The sequence below is a fragment of the Micropterus dolomieu genome, linkage group LG05 (assembly GCF_021292245.1).
Source record: "Micropterus dolomieu isolate WLL.071019.BEF.003 ecotype Adirondacks linkage group LG05, ASM2129224v1, whole genome shotgun sequence".
Lineage (NCBI taxonomy): Eukaryota > Metazoa > Chordata > Actinopteri > Centrarchiformes > Centrarchidae > Micropterus > Micropterus dolomieu.
This window is the reverse complement of record NC_060154.1, coordinates 2,591,820-2,612,831: the sequence shown is the minus strand read 5'-3', so window position 1 is coordinate 2,612,831 and position 21,012 is coordinate 2,591,820. Positions and strand designations below refer to the sequence as shown.

General features: G+C 38.0%; 3 protein-coding genes across 4 annotated transcripts in view; 2 read left to right on the top strand and 1 right to left on the bottom strand.

Moving 5' to 3' along the window:
- Nucleotides 1–2,668: 2,668 nt before the first annotated feature.
- On the bottom strand, nt 2,669–9,725 carry LOC123971242 (dual specificity protein phosphatase 22-B-like). The gene is made up of 7 exons (XM_046049953.1): nt 9,705–9,725; nt 9,573–9,606; nt 7,519–7,601; nt 4,961–5,010; nt 4,735–4,809; nt 3,944–4,115; nt 2,669–2,809 (listed from the first exon to the last, which is right to left on the bottom strand). The coding sequence occupies exons 1-7, from the start codon at nt 9,723–9,725 to the stop codon at nt 2,669–2,671; spliced, it is 576 nt and encodes a 191-aa protein (XP_045905909.1).
- Nucleotides 9,726–12,496: 2,771 nt separating this feature from the next.
- Nucleotides 12,497–16,318, top strand: bphl (biphenyl hydrolase like). Its single transcript, XM_046049925.1, has 7 exons — nt 12,497–12,839; nt 14,580–14,683; nt 14,769–14,935; nt 15,089–15,242; nt 15,339–15,470; nt 15,816–15,939; nt 16,030–16,318. The coding sequence occupies exons 1-7, from the start codon at nt 12,757–12,759 to the stop codon at nt 16,118–16,120; spliced, it is 855 nt and encodes a 284-aa protein (XP_045905881.1). The 5' UTR covers nt 12,497–12,756; the 3' UTR covers nt 16,121–16,318.
- A 143-nt stretch (nt 16,319–16,461) lies between these two features.
- The window catches only part of psmg4 (proteasome (prosome, macropain) assembly chaperone 4), an 8,498-nt gene continuing 3,947 nt past the window's right edge, over nt 16,462–21,012 (top strand). The window contains exons 1-2 of one of the 2 annotated variants that reach the window (XM_046049926.1): nt 16,464–16,786; nt 19,387–19,462. In XM_046049926.1, coding sequence (XP_045905882.1) covers nt 16,610–16,786; nt 19,387–19,462 — 253 coding nt within the window. In that variant the 5' untranslated portion in view covers nt 16,464–16,609. Of the gene's footprint in view, nt 16,787–19,386; nt 19,463–21,012 lie in introns of both variants that reach the window. The other variant, XM_046049927.1, reaches the window with a different exon arrangement.

Here is a 21,012-nt window from a genome sequence, read left to right as displayed (position 1 = left end):
CAGTAGCTACACAGTAACAAGTACAGCAGTCCTGCATTCCCGATTATTACTTAAGTAAAAGTACTACAAAAAGGAAATCGTGCTCAAAGTTTTAAAAGTAAAATATTTATTCTGCTGTATTGTCCCTTGCCGGTGTAGTAATAAAGAATGTGTAGCCTATAATACAATATGTGATTACCATCACTGATGCATTCACCTATAAGAAATAATGTTAATTTTAAATATTTAATACAATATTGTGTAGCAGCATAAGTCATTTTTAACTAGATTTCATGTGAATGTAGAGGAACACAAAGCACAATAGGACTATTTCTCTCTAAAAAGTAGTGAAGTAGAAGTATAAAATGTAGATTTAAGTCCAAGTAATTAGGCTACCAGCAATTTACTTGAGTGGAACTGTACTTAAGTGTAACAATTATCAACAAATGGAGCCTATAGGCCAGACACTACAGGTCACCATGAAACTTCTCCAGTTGATTACTTACATTAAGACAATATTTATTTGTTACAAGTAAGAAATTGTATGTTTAAATATGCAGATTTGCATTGTGTAAGTACAGTCTGTCTGGTCTGTGCTGGGATTTGCATATATTTCCCGAACAGAAATCGGAACACTGGATAAAGTTTTGATTCATTTGGTTAACATATTAGAGTCAAATGTTGTCAAAATCTCTTTTAATCAGTCCATAAACCAGAAAATATTCTCAACAGCCATAGTAAAATCAATTTTTGCCATGTTTTTAGGAAAAAAGGTTAGACCTATAGCAATAAATTAGTCAATGAATAATTATGTGCAAGAACCTTCAGAAGAGGGATAAAGCTGAAAAGTGCAACTGTAGTGGCTCAGAGTATGAGAAAACTATTTAACTTTGAGGAAATGGCCTTTAAACATATGTATTTTAAAATTAAAAAGAGACACTACAGGTGAATAGGCTAAAAATGTGGATAAACTTATGGATATCACCTTGAAACGTCACTTACATAAAGACATGTATTTTTTGTAATAGGCCTACAAGATTAATGAAATTTTATGTTTAAATATGCAAAAGAGGCATTATCTAATGCCAACCTTTGGAGAAAAAAGTGGTAAAGTGTATTTTGACATGTTATGGAAGCAAAATAGCCCCAAATCTCACAACTGCCCAGTGCACAAAAACACAATGTTTTGGGCTGTAGTGTCTTGCCTTAAAGTATAAAAAGTAACTTATTATGCAGAATACCCCTCTCAGTGTTTATTATTTTATTGGATCATTGATACATAAACGTGTAAGATATACTTTAATACTGTAGTATTAAAGAAGAGTTAAAGAAACTATAAATACATTTACTCAAGTTTTAAGGTTGTACATGTAGTAGTAACTGTATTTATTATGTATTTATTTAAGTACTGTAGAATTAAATAAAGCAATGTCTGACTTCTGTCATCAGTTGCAGTCCTGGGATGTAACTATAAATACATTTACTTAAGTTTGTACTTACTTAAATAGCAACTGTATGTGTGTAGTACATTTCATGCGGAGATATAGCCTAAATGGCTTCACAAAAACAAGATTAAAACAACATTAAGCAGAGAACTTGATCGAAAACAAACCACAATTTATAAAATGACGATAACAATAATCCTAACATTAAGAACAATCCCAATAAACGTTATTAGTAAAAATATGAACATTTATGAACTATAAATGGTCAGATACTCTTCAGTATCTGCACATCATTGATTTAATAGCTAAAGTAACTTCTTTAGATCAGCTTATAAAATATTATTAATTCTTATTGATTCAACTACGCAGTAGTATATAAAGCAGTTAGAACCAATAGCAATATTAAAATTCTGCCTATACACAAATGCATCAAGATTTTAAATGTGTTTGCATTACTAGAGTATTTCCTACATTCTGGCATTGCTACTTTTAATTGAGGAAAGGATCTAAATACTTTTTCTCCCACTTGTGACCATTTCAGCCAAAGACCTTCTTTCATTTGAATGTTTTATGAAATGCCTAAAATTAAGAAACATTAAAAAAAACGTGCTTATTTTCTGCCTTTCCAATCCTTTGTGGGGCCCTAGGTTGGGAACCAAGTACATAAATAAATATTCACTTGACAAATTAAGTCTCAGGTTTATGCATATGTAATTAACTAAAAATGTAATTAAGGAATAAAACAGCGTGAATAAATAAATATTGCTTCTGATACTGTTTTACTGGAAGAGACAGTGTTTTTTAGCTCCACACTGTTATAGAAAGTAATACTCATATAGTAGTAGACACAGCATAACATAACTGACAGGGGGAGTGCACACTGCTAAATGTGTGTTCACACTGTGGACTGCATGTACATATTTTCTTGGTGTCATGCTTGACTGCCCTTGCATGTTGTTTTGACAGTTAGTGTTGAGGACATGTCATGACAAGGGGGAGTGAGAGAATGACATAAAAATCCCCCCATCCCATGACTAGGTAGCCATTCTGCAAACATGAGATTCAACATATATCGATACAGAAATTGTTCCTGCTGAGGCATTTCTCGGCAGGATCGCTGATGAAGGCAGGAGTTTTTTCAAACAGCTGGTCTGGTCTTAGTGGGTTTAATGGTCCAAGCAGAAACCCACAGTCCTTCGGCTGCTCGAGTTCAGGGCAAAACGACACTGAGAAGACATTTTTTTTCAGGTGCCACTTGTGGCCAGTGCAGGAGGGATCCTGGTTGTTGTGCAATTGTTGTTAGATTTCTGGGTTAAAAGGGTTTCCATCTCCTCATCATCGTTGAACGAGTTCTTCCCGTATCGGTCCTTCCACCAGGCTCGATACTGGAGGGGGAGCAGAGGGCAGAGTAAAAGTGAGTGAGATGAATAAAAGACAGCTGAGACAGAATCAAAGGGATGGAGGGTGTTTCCAGTTCGGGGAAAAGAGGCTTGTTAAAGTCCCTGTTGTTTGGCAACTATGGTTACTGTTGGTAAGGGCAAGTGTTTTTTTTAGAGTCAGTATGCTTCAGATTGTCGAACGGTGTCTGTCTTTCATCCCACCTTTCCAGTGTGGCCATTCAGAACAGCTCCAAAATTCATGTCAAGTATACCCTTACTTTTTGGGGTATTATATTTATAGCTATATAGATACCAATGTTCAGTTCAAAATGACTAACATCCCCGTCCCCCTTGTTTTTTGGTGACCTCCAGCTGTTTAGCTTCTCAATTTGCTGCAGCGACGTGGAGGGTGTCTCAGTACACAATGACATCACTGGTGGGTGTGGTTACAGGTGCAACAGCACACACTTCTGACCACACCCAGTGATGGTGTGGTCAGAAGCGAAACCGGCTGGAGTGCCTCGGTAGCTAAATGGTTACAGTGCATGGTGCATAATGTAACCACAATGTCCGCGGCTTGATTCAACTCACACCCCTCTCTCTCCCACTGCTTCCTGTCTGCCTCTTCACTGTTAACTGTCAAATAAAAAGGCAAAAATGGCCAAAATTGTTACTTATCGATAAAAAAGAATTGAAACAGGTTTGAAACTTTTAACCAGAGAGGGCAGTGAAATGTTGCTTTTTAGCCTGGTAGTAAACTACTCTGTCGAATATGTAACAGAATAAGTTTACAGAGCACCTAATCAATCCGTTGGCCAAGAGCATTCATCATGTCACATTGTTTTAATAAAGTAGACAGTCAACAATGTCATCCAACACAGTAATACTGAAATCATGATCAGATGCTGTCTCTTGCACAGACTTCTGTAGTCCAATATGTGTTTGCATCATTTCCTGTGAATCTGTTGTGCATGGATACACAATATGAATGTGTATCCATGCACATGGATGTTAATGGTTAACAGAGTCTGCCAGAAACTTCTAATAGAGAGGCAATAACAAGAAATGCAGTGAATTGCTACTGCTGAAAATCCATGAAACCTTAATGATCATAAGTGAGATCAGCGCGGTGGCACTCACTTCTGTCAGTTCTGTGTTTTCAAACTCCTCCAGCTGACGCAGGAAGCCCAGGTTTGGCCCTGCACACGGCCGAGCCACCCTCACCGCCGCCAGAGCCTCCACCCAGCCGCGGCCCGTCACGGTCATGATGTAAGCCACCACCAGAGTCACACTGCGGGACACTCCTGCAACACTGAGCGTAGGGCATCACAGCATGATGCTAGCTGTAGCTGTAGTAATGATCACATTTTCAGATTCTCTTGTTTAGTGTACAAAGAAGTGAAACCCCCTTTTCCTTAAGCTGTGGTTAAATGCTTGATTTTGCTTGTTTGATATGAGAAAAGATGAAAGGTAATGAAATTTACAATGAAAGCATAAAACAGAATTTTGCCAAGTTTGGCAACAGTGATGTGGTTGAAAATGAAAACTAAATTATGAGGATGTCCAGTCAGTAAATATCTTGAGGCAAATACTCATTGTTCTAAACAAAAAGAAACTCATATTTATGCATCTTCCTTTCAACATCCTCAAATGCAAATGTTACCAGTTTCATATGATTTACTCTGTTGTACAGTATATTTTGACTCAATGTAATCAATTTTTAAATCAAAAAATAGGAGTACTATGCAGTAAATAATGAAGTGCAGTTAAAACAAGACATAAAACAATTTTTTTTTATTATTTATAGAAAATAAGGATGAAAATCCCTTTAACTTAAGTAAGTCCTGTTTGATCAATCAACCATGGTATTTTAAGATTAATTAATACGTAAGGAACAAACCAAACAATTTTTATGATTTATTTTCACTCACCAGTGGACAAGGCAGCCCTCTCCTTTGAGTCGGGACTCGTGGATAAACATGATGCTGTCTCTGAAGTACTGAGTCCTGGGAAAAGCAGCACGTTAAACACATTGAATTAAAATTGCCCTTGCTGCAGCTCATCAGAAGGTCAATCTAGTCAATATTGAAAAACTTTTAAACATAGTGGACCTCATAAATAAATACTGCATTTGGTATATATCATATAGGTACTCACAGGTTTTGCTTAGAGTGGTCAGCAGCAGATATACACAGGTACGTCATGTCCTAGATGGTGAAGGGGGGGACATTTAGACATTTTTCTGCAGATAATGAATTAATTAATGTACAACAGCTCACAAAGTATAACAAGTATTTCTATCCAGTCCGGTCATCTGTTTCAACTCTGGGTCTAACACACTTCCTGTTTTTCGGTGTACGGGACGGCCCCTGAAACCTTGCCCCTCTGACCCTGCTGGTATGACAGGTCATGACAAAACGATGTTTGCGTGTGTGTGTCTATTTGTGTGTTTTGTGTACTGTGCACCTGGCAGCTGATGGTACATGCAGTGGACAGAAACTACCTTGTCCCGTTATGACTGCACCGCTGCAAAAACCCCTGAGCCCTCTGGGACACACTGAACTCTGGAAGTGCTCCAGACAGGTTAGTTCGCACACCCCAACCACAGACAAACTGTTGCAACACTCACACTTAAACACTAATAGACATGGACACATTGAAGGAGCACGTAACTTGTAAATTCTAATTTCTAACGAAAGTCCTCTTATCTTTGCACCATTGCTCTTATGACCATGAGTCAGCGATTTAAAAAATCAAACCCAGGCCGACAGAAAGCATGAATACACTTCCAAACAATCTGCATGCAAATTGTGGGTGCATACATTTATTTTTTCACTTGCAAAAAGGCATTTTGAGGCTCAGATTTTATTCCACAAAACTGACCTCTTCGTTTTTATTTTGCAATATGTTAATTAGAGCTAAATACTGTACAGTAAATGGAACAACCGACCTTAGAGACTTGGTGGTTGCAAATTCTACCTTCCTCTCTCAGGAACCATCATGCTGTCTTCCAAGAAATCAATCAGTCAGCAGTTTGACTGTTAGGTATGCAAATAAACCATCCCATCTGGCCATTTGGGCTACACATGGTAAAACAGACCTGAGTCATCGTTTTGTCACAGAACTCAAAAAGCTGTGTCGTCCATATACATGCGAGAACAATCCTACAAACAAGATCAAAGATTTGTCCAGCTTCTAGGATTAATGAGCTGGAGAGGGAAGGGCAGCACAGTGCAGGGAGTCAGACATAATTTCAAGTCCAAAACCATTTTAAAAGTTTTGGTGGTTGACCAGTTTGGGTAGTGATACTGTAATACAAGTTGCTGTTTCTCTTCATGAAACATACATGGTGTATGGAGAAAGTGTACAGAAATCTCTGAGCACTTTTCATGCTCGCTTTCAACAAGAAAAGATGAAAGTTGTGAAAGCGGACACTGAAGATCAAGATTTTCAAAAACAACTCAAATGGACTCTGAGACGGAGACGGAGAGAGGAAAATGTCACTCTAATAAAACGACAATTAAATTCAAATGGATCATTAATTATTATTAACAGGATAATGTCTCAGCTAAATTAAAACGACTAAATTTCTCTAATAACAGATGCAGTTGTAGAAAAGGTCTAGCCTCACATCGGTTAGCAAATGGAAATCAATGAGCAAATTTCTACTTTCAACCGACTAGGTTCTCACAGTAAGATCACCTCTTTCTCTCCTTCTCACATTATCATGCTCACGTACACACAAGAAAAACGCCTTTCCCGCTCTTTCATACACAAATCACAACCATCTATATGCAGCCATGAAAAGCCAGAAACCTTTTTTAATGTAGTTCCACTTTCAAGAGTTTATGGACTTCAAGCTGCTGAGCTAAAAGCATCTTGTGTGAAATGCATCTTCCAGAATAATCACTTGCATCTGCATCACAGCTGCATAACAAACTGAAAACAACATACAAATTTTCAGATATTCACTGGGATCCCACACAATATTGAGGCATCACAGTCAATAGAAGACTGCTTACTTGGTGAAACTTGGTGAATTCCAGGTCTTGACTGATACAAGACAAAAGGAATTGAAAATAAGAACATCTGACTTTCACACCAATTGAAGTGGTCTATTTCAACAGCCTTTGATAAAAAAATGGACTTTTGTGTAAAGGATATTACCTAACACCCTTTGTTCTTTGTATTTACCTTTTCATAACACAACTAACAATAATAAATAGATTGTTGAAGATGATACCACAGAGGAACAAGGGGGTCGTGAAGATTAGACCTGAAACAATTAGATGATTAATCAATTAGTCATTCGATAGATTAAGTAATTGATCAAAAGATCAATTGTTTAAGACATTTTCTAAGAAATATTATGCTGTTCCAGCTTCTCAAATGTGTGAAGTCACCTTGGGTTTTGGGAAATTGTGGTGGACACTGAGTCTAAACAACTAATCAATGCATTGAACAGATGAACCGACACTCAATTTGATCATTTGTTAGATACAGCCCTAATGAAGAAATTTTAGTCAGAAAAAGGCTGTGTGGCATCTCAGGCCTGCTGCCAACATAGAACACTTTCAGAACGAGTAACGAGCAGCAGGGACACTGAGGGGGGAAAACAATGGTGGTGAGCTCCGGGGAGGTTGTGTACTTCATGGCCGAATTAATGCTGGGGAGGGTCACATGGGCCGATATAAGACACAGATAAGACAGCTCACCTCCAGGATGGGTGCAGCTGTGTCATGGATGGACAGGATGTGGGTGATGTTGTGCTGTGCCAAAAGCTCCTTGTCTCGTGCATCTGTGGACCACAAAGAAAATCGTGAAATCTCAAATGTTCTTTCCATCCAATCACAAATCGCCCCACGTAAGGTCCAACCTAAATTAAGCATTTTTTACCCAACAACAACCCCCCTCCTCTAATGTCTCCCAAGCAAATGTGGCCTTATGGCTTAAAAGTGTTGCTCTTGTTTTGAACTGAAAGAAAAACCGGAAAACCAGTGTTTCTAAAACAGTGCAGCAGCTTGGGCCAAAAGCAAGAAACAGTAATTCTTCTAATCAAATTTTGTTCTTTAAAAGGAAGCCAAATGTTTTCTACCTTGGACAGATGTGTCTTGAGCACTTTTTCTCATGCTTTGCAAGTTTGCAGGATGCTGATGCCACCTATACAAGACTAAGATGAGTCTGTACTGAACCCTCCTGCCAGCCAGATCAATTAAACTAACCCCAATCTCACGCATTGTGATGCAAAAACAAAACTGCTTACAATATAAATAGATAAATATATTAGTACTTAATACAAATCCTTAGGATACTTGAAAAGGAAACATAATCTGATTATGTGACTTAACACTGTAAGTCAGTGTTGGTCATGGAATAAATATTTTTATGGGGTGTCAAGGTGCTGATACAACATTAAAGCTGGTAACAGAGAAGTTTATTTCTGCTGAGCACAGACCAGTGACACTACCCTACAAAGCTGAAACACAGTCAATATATATTTGGTCAAAAGTGAGTTATGGAATCTGACTTTTTGGCCTCTGTTTACCATATAAAAATGATTATGCCAGATGGATAATTTATGTGAAAACAGCATGTAAAATTTGCAGGAACTATAAAAAGAAGATAAAAACAGACAGCCAACAAGAGAGAACAAGAGAACTGCACCAAGCGATATCAGCTGGTGAGCCTCTGTTAAAACTAAAACAGAATTTACTTATTGTTATGTTCCTAGCAGTTATCTGTAAAATATCATAAAATTCAGTTAAATACCACATAGGAAATTGAGGCAGTGGCTAAATCCAACCATAGTACAGAATAAAACCCAGCTAACACTGAAGTCCTGATAAAGCTAATGTAACTGTAAGGAGAGCAGCAGTAACTGTCATTTCAGCTTTTAACGCAAATGGAATTTGGTGTGGAAAAGCTACCTTTAAATCACACATAAAATCTATGAACTGGTGAATTAGTTTAATATATTTTATTAGTTTGTTTTCACGTCCAAGAAAGCTGACAAAACATATTTGCTGGTAGATACTGCAGAAACTGTTGAGGTCTTTCTAGGTATTATATGGGTTCTGTGATAGGGATGTTTACGTTTTTATTTTTTGCCTAAAAAGGCCCACCTGTATAGGGCAGGACAAGTTGGCTGACACTGTTTAGGTCTTACATAGTTTTAGACTTCCTCATACTTGCTCACACTTGCTGTTGTACAGAGATAAAATTTTGAGATGTTATCAAATGTGCCATGCAAAATGGATAATAGAAGATCAAAAGCCTGGGTAACATGAAGTAAGATTTCCTATTCGACGGCGGTTCCCTGAATGTGTTTTCTACAAAAAGTGCTCCACATTTTGAAGACATGTCCTGTGTGGTCACCATTTCATGTGTGCACCGATAAAAAAGCAACCTAATGACTGCATTTACTGCTTTATGGAAAGATGTGGAATACAGTTCACACCAGGGACACCCCCATGTCTCGGGGCACCCCCTCCTACACTAACCCTCACGCGGCCTTCCTCCAGCTGCTGACAGAGAGTTACACACCAACCCCCGCACACATGCATAGAAGCAAAAAACACAGTGTAATAGTTTTTTTTTCATACGCTCCTTAAATCATTCTGCTGTACACTGTGACCTCTCCACTCTATAGAAACTGAGCTCAGTGTAGTATCTCACCACATGCCCCTCCGTATGAGGAACTGAAACATACTACATTATCCTGAAAATAAATCAATTCTTCACTCAAATGACAAGAGGCAGGGCATCTTACCTTTGATATTTCCGAGGTAAAGATTAGGCAGGACCTGAAGGAAGTTAGAAATTGACGCAGAGGTTGTATAAAAGTACAACAAGGATGTATGTATGTATGTATTTAAGTATGACAGGTATTTTGATACTGTACCTTGTTAATTCCATTACCCATGTCAGCCAAAAGTCTCAAGAGAAGCACATCAAGTTTAGCACACAATAAGGATTTTTCACCAGGTTTTTAAACTTGAGCCCTCTCCGCAGGAAGACAATCAGTCACCAGCTGTTACTGTGTCATGTCACTTTCAAACAACCCCTGATGACTTTTTTCTGTGACCCAGGATAGAATAAAGACTGCGACACAATCCGAAGCACATGCCCTGAGTGCTACTTGATTGAGAATATGCTGCTTGGGATGACGTAATGTGACCTTAGCAGTAGAACACCCTGCTTGGATATTTATATTTAGACCAGGAGTGTGTCATGGGACCGTGGATAGGCACATACCAGCCAGACAAAGATGGTTGAGGGACAGCGGTCAGTTGACAACAGATCCAACAGCGGGTCACGCCTAGCTATCACTATCTGCAGAGGTATTATACCGTACAAGGAGAACTTGATGAGACTCAAAATACATGTCACCTGTAATAAGTCTCAATTATATTATAGTCTCGAGGTGTAAGGGATTGGGGAGTTGTTTTAGAACTAAGTATTTCCCCATTTAGCGTAAAGGCCCTGAAAAACAGCGGTTTCTGTTATTTCACTTTAAGGATTTTCTGTATTTTTCATTTCACATTGATTCATTCTTGATGGTTTGAAGTGGGCAGGAAGAGGTTAGAAAACAATTGATGTCACACCAATCAGTATTTAGCAATATTTCAATATCAAAATGCATCACACCAGTCTTACACAGTCCGGATGAAGCAGATTTGCTGGGTCTTTTGAGTACTGCACTAATAATAAATAATAACTATGTGTTCTTTTCCAACTTTAACTTTGATTGTTGCATGTGTAATGATGAATATTTTCTTTTATAGAGAAGTACTTCAGATTTCAAAGCATGTTTTCAGCAGCTTTAACTCATGTGTTGATGCTCAGTGGACTTTTAGTAACTGTATTTCCAGTAAACTCTGCTACTCCTTCAACACATCGCTCTGAGCCGATCGAGGTATTTTTAGCCCAGCTTTGTTGTCTTGTCTTGTGTTCCTGTGTGTGGTTCAGTGTGTGGCACAGCTCAGACGCTCTGACAGGCAGAGGAGAGTGGAGGCGTTTACAAAAAGCTGCTTGAGAACTAGGTCTCAAACCCATTGATAAACAGACACGTCACTCATCAGACACAAGAGCTTTTTTGAATAGATTGTGTATTAAAAAAACACCTCCGTTAGAGCATCACAGTGTGTGTGTGTGTGTGTAGGTGTATGTCTGTGTGTCTTTGTGTGTGTGTAGGACGAGGGAGTGGGGGCTCTGCTGCACAGACACTGAAGGATGTGAGATACTGATGATTAAAAAGAAAAGAGGAGGTTTTAACTTTAAATTCAAGAGTAACTTTCAAGTTTGATGCCAGTTGGTTGTTTGTTACACCTATCAGATAATAATGCTAACTCTGCTACAACAAAACAGCACCAAACTGTAAAGTCCTTATAGACAGTTATTCCTAGGCAGCAACTAACAACCATTTTCACTGTCAATTAATTTTTTTGTTGTCTTGATTTATTGATTAATCGGTCAGTCTATTAAACGCTAGAACGTAATGAAAAATGCCCACTGCAACTTCCCAGAACCCAAGTTGATGTCTTTGAATGCCTTGTTTTGTACGACCAACAGCCCAAAACCTCAAAACATTCAGTTTAGAGTGATATAAAATAAAATAAAAACAGTAGATCCTCGCATTTAAGAAGCTGGAGCCAGAGAACATTTGGTGTTTTGGCAGCGTCTGATAACAGTCTGAATATCTAAATCACTGTTGGACTGCTATGAATGAAAAGCCTGCTGACCTTGGTGGTCCTCTGACTTTTACTCTAGCGCCACCATGAGGTTGAGGTTCATCATGAAATCTGACACAGACATTCATGTCCCCATCAGGATGTGGTGTAATAACTTTGGTGGTCCTCTCCTCATCTAGTGCCATCATGAGGTCGAAGTTTGACTTTGTTTATTACTGTGATTTAAAACTGGATTAAAGCCATGATCAGCTGTACTTTGTGTTTAAGGGCAAATGGTGAAAGTATACCAGATAAACATCAGCATGGTCATTGTGAACATCTTACCATATTGGCATTAGCATTTGACTCTGAACTATGCAGTTCACGGTTATATATTTTACTTTCTCTATACAGAATCTCTGTAGGCTACTTTATAGGAGTTTTATCATAGTTTGTTCACAACAGGTCTAAATGGGTATTTAAACTCTCCAATAAGTCATGTCAATATAGAGTAGAAATACATTTCTTTGTCTGCGAAAGACATTTTGGCAAACAAATAGCCCATATTTTTACATATAGCTCATATAAAATAAAAGCCATTTATCACAGGTCCCATAGTTTCCTAATTTTTCAGGGAAGCAAAGATAGTCTAACTGTACTTTAACTTGGTATAGGCCTACAAGTAATGTGTAAAATGGGGGAAGGGTCCTACTGTTACATTTCCAGTAAATCAATTTCACTTATTTGCTTGTGTAGCCTGCACCGCAGGTGACTGAACATGCAAAAAACCCCAAACTTAAAAGATATGAGGTTTCCAAAATTACATGACTAATGAATTAATTTAAGAAACTTTACCAAAAGGGAAATTCCTCTGGAAAGTAAATACTACTGAACACCATAGGCCTAACTGTATCACATTGTCTCTTTTTTCCTTTTTCCCAAGAACATACAAGGAAACTCCCTCGGAACTAATTTGAGAAATCATGGGATCTGTGAAATAATGTTACTGAAACATTATACTTATTATAGTGAATTAAAACCTTATTATAGTGAATTAAAACCTTCACGTAAGGGTTGAGTTTCTGTGCGTTTTCGTACTTTCGCTTTAAATGTGTCAATAAAGACAGTGTTGAAAGTGCCAAACTGACTGCAGCTTCCTGGACCCCCTAAAAAACGTGCAGTGCTGGATTATACTGATCTGCAGTCAGAAAGATACTTTGAAAGAAACATACTTTGTTCAATCTTTAACCACACGAAATAGACCTGTGTGTGGACGTCTGAGAAATGACGTTGGTTTTACTCGGAGGACGTTTCTTCAAATGCAGAACTGTCATGAAGAGAGCCATAACAGCGATCCAGCCGTACTGGTAACTATCTGCACTGTGTTAATTGTGATATTTGCATGTTCATAAGCAAATTCTTTCAAATTTGCTGTAACCACGGAGTGCCGCAGTCACGGTACAGGAAATGTCTGCCCTGCTTTTAGTAACATTTTCGGGATTTTTGCAGAAAGGTTTATATGATTTAAATCCACTAGATGGCGTTGTATGTCCAGGAAGTGCACCACAAAAAGTGTGCACGAAATAATATTGCTAAAATGTTTATAATTTATAAGGAAACGCACCGTGTCCTCTTCTATCGCTGTAAATGATGGTGGTATGATTATTATTATTATTATTATTGAGGTAATTTTGTACCTGCTTTACCTATAAAGATATGGGTTCTTTTTAATTGGCGTCCCTACAATGTCAAATTTTATATTTAAAAATGAATAAAAAGCATTTAAAACATCCATAAAATTGAAGTATTAACCATGCGGAGGTGATAAACCTTTTGGAGCAGAAACCATATGCAACATTCCCTCTGCAATTGGGTAAATCTACAATGGGAAATTATCCAAATATGAAAGAAAAAGGGCCCAAAAATCTTAAAATATATACCCACAGATTTGTTTTTCAATGGTTCATTTGATCATGCATAAGCTTAAATGATGGAGGTATATAAATACATTTTAACACTGAAATTGTGACAGCTGTAAAAAAAAAAAAAAAAAAAAAAAAGTTTATTCAAAATAGATTTTTGGATCATAACTCTGTGTTGAATTAACAACTTTTTCTATCTGGGAAAATGGAGGACGGTGAATTTCCCTGTAGGAAACATTAACATTTCCTGCAAGACCACTAAAATCCTTCAGGATCTTATATTTCAAGAGTTTTTGAGCACCTGCACAATACCTACAAGTCCACAAGATTGCTTTTAAACTGACTTTTTTGTAACTGGTGGCACGCCATCAAATCAGTCAGCAAAGCTATCATTGTCAGTGTAGCTTCATGTTTTACTAAAGTGTTAGTGTATCAAAGTACAGAGGCCCTCCTCACAGCCTGAGTCATGTTCAACAGCAGGTCAATGACCTGGAGGTGCAAACTGTGAAACTGCCGCAAGCTGTGAGTACAGAAACAAATGACAAAATACCAGTACATTTACATCAATCCAAGGAAATAGCTGTAACAATGCACCAGCTAGTACAAAGAACAAAGATACAATAGATTCATGGTGTTGAGCATGTATCACCTTCTCTGCAGAGAAGGTGATACATGCTCAACACCATGATCCCAATACATGCTCTTGTGTCTCACAACAAAGATACAGCGTTTTCATGGTATTATTGCTGTACTGTATGGTAAGTGGAGTAGTCTGACCACTGAAAGTGCTTCACACTAGGTGTACAGTGTTACATTCACCACATTGACACATTACTACACTGATGACAAGGGCTGCCATGCAAGGTGCCAACTGCTCATCAGAAACAAAAACTAAGCATTGACACACACTCACACAGCAACAGCACAGGGAGCAATTAGGGGATCAGACACTTCAACATGCAGACTGGAGGAGCCGGGGATCGAACCACCAACCTTCTGATTACCTACCTACTGAGCCACAACCGTCCCAAATATGATTGCTGCAACTGTATTAAAGATAAGATCAAACATATTTGGTTTTACTGTGGCTGTCAAATGAAAACCAGTGCTGTTCAATAGAGAGATCTATTCTTTTCCATCACTATGAGCATTGCAGCCAAAGTGTACCTGTCTGCTTCCCTGCAGCTCTTCAGTGGCCTCAGGCAGGCAGCATGTTAATGGAGTGGATCTGTACTACGAGCAGACAGGCAGAGGGAAACACGCTGTGCTGTTGATTCCTGGCGCTCTGGGTAAATACAACAATACAGTCATGTCTGTCTCACGTCCTAAATGAATACATCCTCTGAGCTGAAAACCTGGTCTCTTTGCCCACAGGAAGCACTCGGACTGATTTCGGACCTCAGCTGAAGTCTCTGAATAAGGAACGCTTCACTGTAGTGGGCTGGGACCCCCGTGGTTATGGACAATCCCGCCCTCCAGACAGAGACTTCCCCCCTGAATTCTTTGAGAGGGATGCAAAGGATGCAGTCGATCTGATGAAGGTCTAAACAGTCTAATGATTTACCAGACTAAACTGCATAGTTTACAAAGTGCTGGAAGCTTATTGACATCTGCATGTTTATTATTTAGTTCATTTGTTGCATTTTAGACAATATACACTTTGTTAGTGGTAGTATTTTTCATTTTATTGGCAGGCATTAGGCTTTAGCAAGTTCTCTCTGCTTGGGTGGAGTGACGGAGGAATCACAGCTCTGATTGCAGCAGCGAAGAACCCCGATCTGATCGGCAAGATGGTTGTATGGGGATCCAATGCCTTTATTTCCCAGCACGACCTTGAGCTTTACGATGGTACTCCTACTCTACTTATCACTGTCTTGGGTAACTGCCAGTGCAGTCACTTAACTTTGTCTTTGTGTGTGCATGGATTTCTGTGGAAACACGTAGCGGTGCGTGATGTCTCCAAGTGGAGTGCGAGGATGAGGCAGCCCATGGAGGAGGTGTATGGAGCAGAAGTCTTTGCTAAAACCTGGGAGGCCTGGGTGGATGGGGTCGCACATTTTGCAAAAAGACCAGAAGGTACTGAATTCGTGTTGTTACAGACTCATTACACAAGGGAGTCTGAGCAATCTAAAACTGAAAACCATCACAAATGATAAAATGAGGAGGTGGAGGGGAGGTGTTTGGAGATTGATGTTGGTATAAAGTAAAATATATAAATACTGTGTTTATAGTGTTTTTACATAGAGGATGTGGGGATGTGTAGTAAGAAGAAACACAAGACTGATGGAATTTATTTCTGCCACAAGAGACATTTATACACAAGGAAATTTGTCTGACATGCTCGTGAAGTTTGTGGCATTCAAATAAATGTCAGCTGAAAAGAGTAAAGCCAAAATGTTAAATGTAAGCTCCTCTGGTCAGGGAGTATCTGCATGGAGCTTCTGCCCCACATCAGCTGTCCAACCCTCATCATTCATGGAGAGAAAGACCCCATGGTGCCCAGCTTCCACCCACAGTGTCTCCTCAAACACATCAAGGGATCGCGGTGAGACCACACACACAGAGTTAAACAACAGCAGTATTACAATGACACGTGTGACATGTGTATACCCTTTTATTTTTGTCCCAAATGTAGATTACACCTGATGCCAGAGGGCAAACACAATCTCCACCTGAGATATGCTGCTGAATTCAACAAACTGGTGGAAGACTTTCTGGATGATTGAAGCATTAATTAACACGGTGAAATAACGACTGATCATTTTGTGAAGAAAAAAACAAAACAGACTGACTAATAGTCTAGTTTATTGCAAATATTTCCACTAAGAAATTCAATTATTTAACCTTGTTTATCAATTACTGTATATTGTACTTTCTTTATCTCAATGTTATTTTGTTCTATAATTAAATATTTTCTGAAGTAAGTGATCGTTACTTACAACTTATAAGCCCTTTACTATAAGTGGTCATTTATATTTAATGTTTAATTCAAACAGCAGGCCTACAGTGAGTGAATATGGTAAAAAATATATATATATGGTAACATTCACAGTCTATGGTCAAGATCAGTTGTGCTAGTGCTGCACTAGCTGAACATTGATGATCGATTGCTTTGGTCTGCGCTTTTCTTTAAGCAGGAAGTAGCTGTTTCTGTTTACAGCCAACACGAGTGCAAGTGTTTGCTAGTCAAAGCTAGATAGTTAGAGTTAAACAAAATGACTGAAACACAAAACGGAGCGGCGTTTGATGCCATTGCAGTGCACAATTTTTCGGAGAAGATTTTGGAGCAGGTCGTGCACTTTCACGTAATGAAGCTCAGCGGCGGGTTTTTCCTGTGGGTCGGTTCGAGTCCCGTCCTGTCCAACCTGGCGGTCTCAATGAGCAGCAAATATGTAAGTAAACACGCCAACTTAACAAAGTGGTTTCATCTTGATGCAAATGTAATATAATTTAGATTTTAAAAAACCCGGGTTTTTTATATGAGTGCCGTAAGGCAAGGTAAGTTCATTTGTATAGCACATTACTACAACAACAAGGCAATTCAACGTGCTTCCTACATAAAAACTTAAAAAGCAAAATAGGGAAATATAAAAACGACTGTGAAATTGAATTAAAGTTGAATAGAAAATAAAAACAGGATTAAATTTAACAGAGTTAAATCAGGAGAGTGAAAGTTGCAGTGAAGTAACTTACAAGTTATTCATCTACAGACTTCAATTTTATTGAATTAAAGGTAAGTTGGTGTCAAAAGTTTAGAGATCTGCAGTTTTCTGGGAGTTTGTTCCAGATATATGGAGCATTACAAAAAGCAAACGCTTCTTCTGACTCTGAGAACAGAAAGCAGACCTGATCCCAGAGGAGCTGAGAGGTCTGGATGGTTCATAACGAAGCAGAAGATCAGAAATCTATTTCGGCACTAAATCGTTCAGTGCTTTATAAACCAACAGCAGTATTTTTAAATCAATCCGCCAGTGTAAAGACCTCAGAACTGGAGTGATGTGATCCACTTTTTTGGTGTTCAGCTGCAGCTGTCTGATCCATTTTCTTAGGGAGACCTGTAAAGACACCATTACAGTAGTCAAGTCGACTGACGAGATTTTCCACGTGCTGCTGTGACATACAGTCGTATGCAAAAGTTTAGGCACTCCTGACAATTTCCATGATTTTCATTTATAAATAATTGGGTGTTTTGGATAAGCAATTTCCTTTTGAGCTATCAAATAACTGAAAGACAATATTTCAGTAGTGAAATGAGGTTTATTGGATGAACAGAAAATGTGCAATTTGCATAAAAAAGAAATTAGACAGGTGCATAAATTTGGATGTATTATCAGGACAGGACTTAATTGATGAAGCCCTAAAGGGTTATAGCTAGTCCACCTAAATAACAATAATGCCAATTATAAAATTTATTGGCATTGCAACTTTCATGCACAGGGTGCGGCTCAAAGGGCTCTACATAAAATTGCACCAAAAATGTTTAAAACTCTTCTTAAGTTCATCTCAAACACATTAAAAGGTTGCAAACAAACAATTTGAAATACAATTAAACAGGATAGAAAATAAAACATTTCAGTATGAGTCAATAAAATGGGCATGGCAGCAAAATAACAGTTTAGATTAAAGATTAAAAAGATGAGTCTTAAGATTTTTCTTGGAGGAATTTGCTGATGTTACTTGTTGGATATTTATGGGCAGGCTGTTGCAGTTTTGGGCCACACAGAGTAATGATTATATTATCCTGACTTAGTGGTGTATAGCCGTGCACGTAAATACTGTTTTATTCAACACATCTCATTTCATGTGTTCCTTTGTGACCACATACAATTTTGGGAATGTTGAACTTTTCCAAAACAAACCAAAGCTGTCTGCATTGATTAGGAGTGATATTGAACTAAGGATTTTAATTTGTCAACTGTCAAAAATCATATATGTACTTTTTATACTGTAGTATTTATCCCTTTGCTGTACAGTATGTGTCTGGGAGTATCCAGCCATTGTGGTCAGTATAGTAAATCAAGAAGTATAGCGGGGTTTTTTTATAGTAATGACTTGTATGTGCTTTTGTCGCAGTATGATGAAGCATAAGTTGTCACATATTAACCTGACAGATTATTCCTGTATGATTATTTTAATTTGAACTCTTTAGGGATAAAAGAGGAAGAGGAGTCAGGTGCTGGCTATTTCTGGACAGAAACCTTGAGAGGTTTTGTTTTGTGTAAAAGATCTAGTATAATTCCTTTTAAAATATTTTGCACAGTAAAATATTCCCTGTTTAATTGAACTCTTTTGAATGGAAAATGGAAATCCTGAGTTTTATCAATGTTTTCTAAATAAAGGTATTGTGGTCAGGAAAAACGTCTGTTTATTCTGTTATTTTGATTTATAGGAACATTTTATTTGTCTTTCCTGAACACCTGAGAATTTGTTTTTATTTGAATTTTATGTCCGGACTTGCCCACTGAGCTTCTGAGGCAGAGCAGGTAGAATTAAATAATAATAATAATAATAATTTTTGTGGAAATTAAAACATGCTTTCACTGGGCGGTGCAGTATGATAAAATAAGACAACTCTAATATCAATAATGTGATATAAAAATTACACATTTGATCCATATTGCTCACCTTCAGCATCCATTGCAAAATCCAACAAGGGAAACGTGGGAAAATATTTCTGTGACCTAGATGAGTCGACCCTTTTAAGAGGAAGGCTTTGTCACGTTGTCTTAAAGATCCGTTGCATAGTGGGACCACCCTATGATTTTGCAGTATTCCATCCCAAGGCCACGGGTTGATTAATGGGCCTAAAGTACAGTACATTTCGTTGACATCCTTTGACTATACCACCAATGACAGAGACAACAAAGCTGTTTGGGATGTATTGCCTTTAGTTTGAAAACCTTTTTGAAACACCTGGGCAGACAGATATTAGGAAAGTAAAACATTGTTTTGGATGTCAGAGCTAAATGTATTTCTCTTTTTTGGTCTGCAGGATTCAATGCCTCTATCTACATTAGTCTTGGGGGACCCATCCAATACTGCTCCAAATTCCTTGGCACAGAGATTAGGTAATGATGTATGACTTTTCATGAATTTATATTTCTTTTGCTGCTAATGTAGAAAGTTCTAATACATTATTAAAAAGCTGAAAAGCTCTTTTCTATGACTGCTTATTAGGGCCATTGTAGATAATTACAAGGTCATGGGAGTGGAGTAATATTCCAAGATTAAAGTCATAAATCTGCAAGACATAAATTCAGAAAATTCTATTTTTCAGAAAGGCTTGTGATGTTACATGTACTCTATTGAAAGCAGGGTATGCACATGTTAATCAGCGGTCACATATAAGCTACCAGTATTATGAGATGATGTTGCTGTTTAAAGACCATAAGCATAAAGAATTGGGGTAGGACCGCAGACATTTATAAATGACTAAGATGTGACACATTCTTTGTTGCAGTTCCTCATATTGGCCTGTCTGAAAGTTCCACCTCTTCTCTTATGTCTGCACTGGGTTTTTTTCTCATAAATGTAAACTTTTAAACAAAATCTATGATGGCCCTAATACGCTGTTATGTATTTCTGCTATCATGTGATTATTATTTGTGGATATTAAAGATGCTTTTGTATGTTTAAAGCTGCCGGTATTTGCAGAAATCACTTAAAATCAACTTTACTTCTAACAGTTTTCCAAATCCTGCTGCTGTTTCATATTTTTATTTCGGAATGCAGAGTCCTGAAACTTGCTTTAGTTGGATCATCCTTCGTGTCTGCTTTTAGTGTTGTCAGCTTGTGTTAATGCAGTTGCAAGTGCAGATTGATTGGAAGAGTCTATACTATGTTTTCAACCCCATGTAAAGAAAGTTGTCCAGTTATGTTTTTGTCATTTGAAATAAAATAGCCCAGGATAAGTCTTTTTATTTCAGCCGCAGATCTGGAGAAACTCATCCATACTTTTATCTTCTCCTGCCCTCAATTACTGGAACTCTTTTTTTATACTTTTCTCAGTTAGAAATCAATTCACTTGTTAACAGGCTCGCAGAGTCTGTTCCTGTCTGTTTATCTCACTTCTTAAGACACAGTGTTGGATCAGATGTACAACCAGGCTGGGCCGGTTAAGCCTGGTCCCCACCTTCACCAGCTTTTTAAACTTTGTCAAAAAATACTCCATTAACTTTCTACTATAGTCAATAAGTTTGCAGTCAATAGTCGGTGCAAAAGAGTTTGTTCCAATGCAGGACAGATAAACCCGTACATCATCCCTGCAGGTCGGAGGATGGAGTCAATCCTGTGGTCTGCAGACAGCCTTATATATCCCCCTCTGGGCTGGTTTGCCCCCTCCTCTCCTTATGGTGAACTTCTTATCCTCTGCTGTCATGCTGCTTACATGTGTTGTTTTACCAATTAACAATGTTTTCCAGCTGTCATTCATTATTGTATTGTTGATTTTCTATATTTTTACACTACTGGATAAGAAGTTCACCATTACATTTCAACTTCAGTCTCACCGTTTTTTTTTGTTTTTTTTAAGTTATACATGCATAATTTGACACACAATTGTATTTCTTAAAAAATGAATACAAGAATAACATATGTAATGCTGTGTCTTTCATTAATG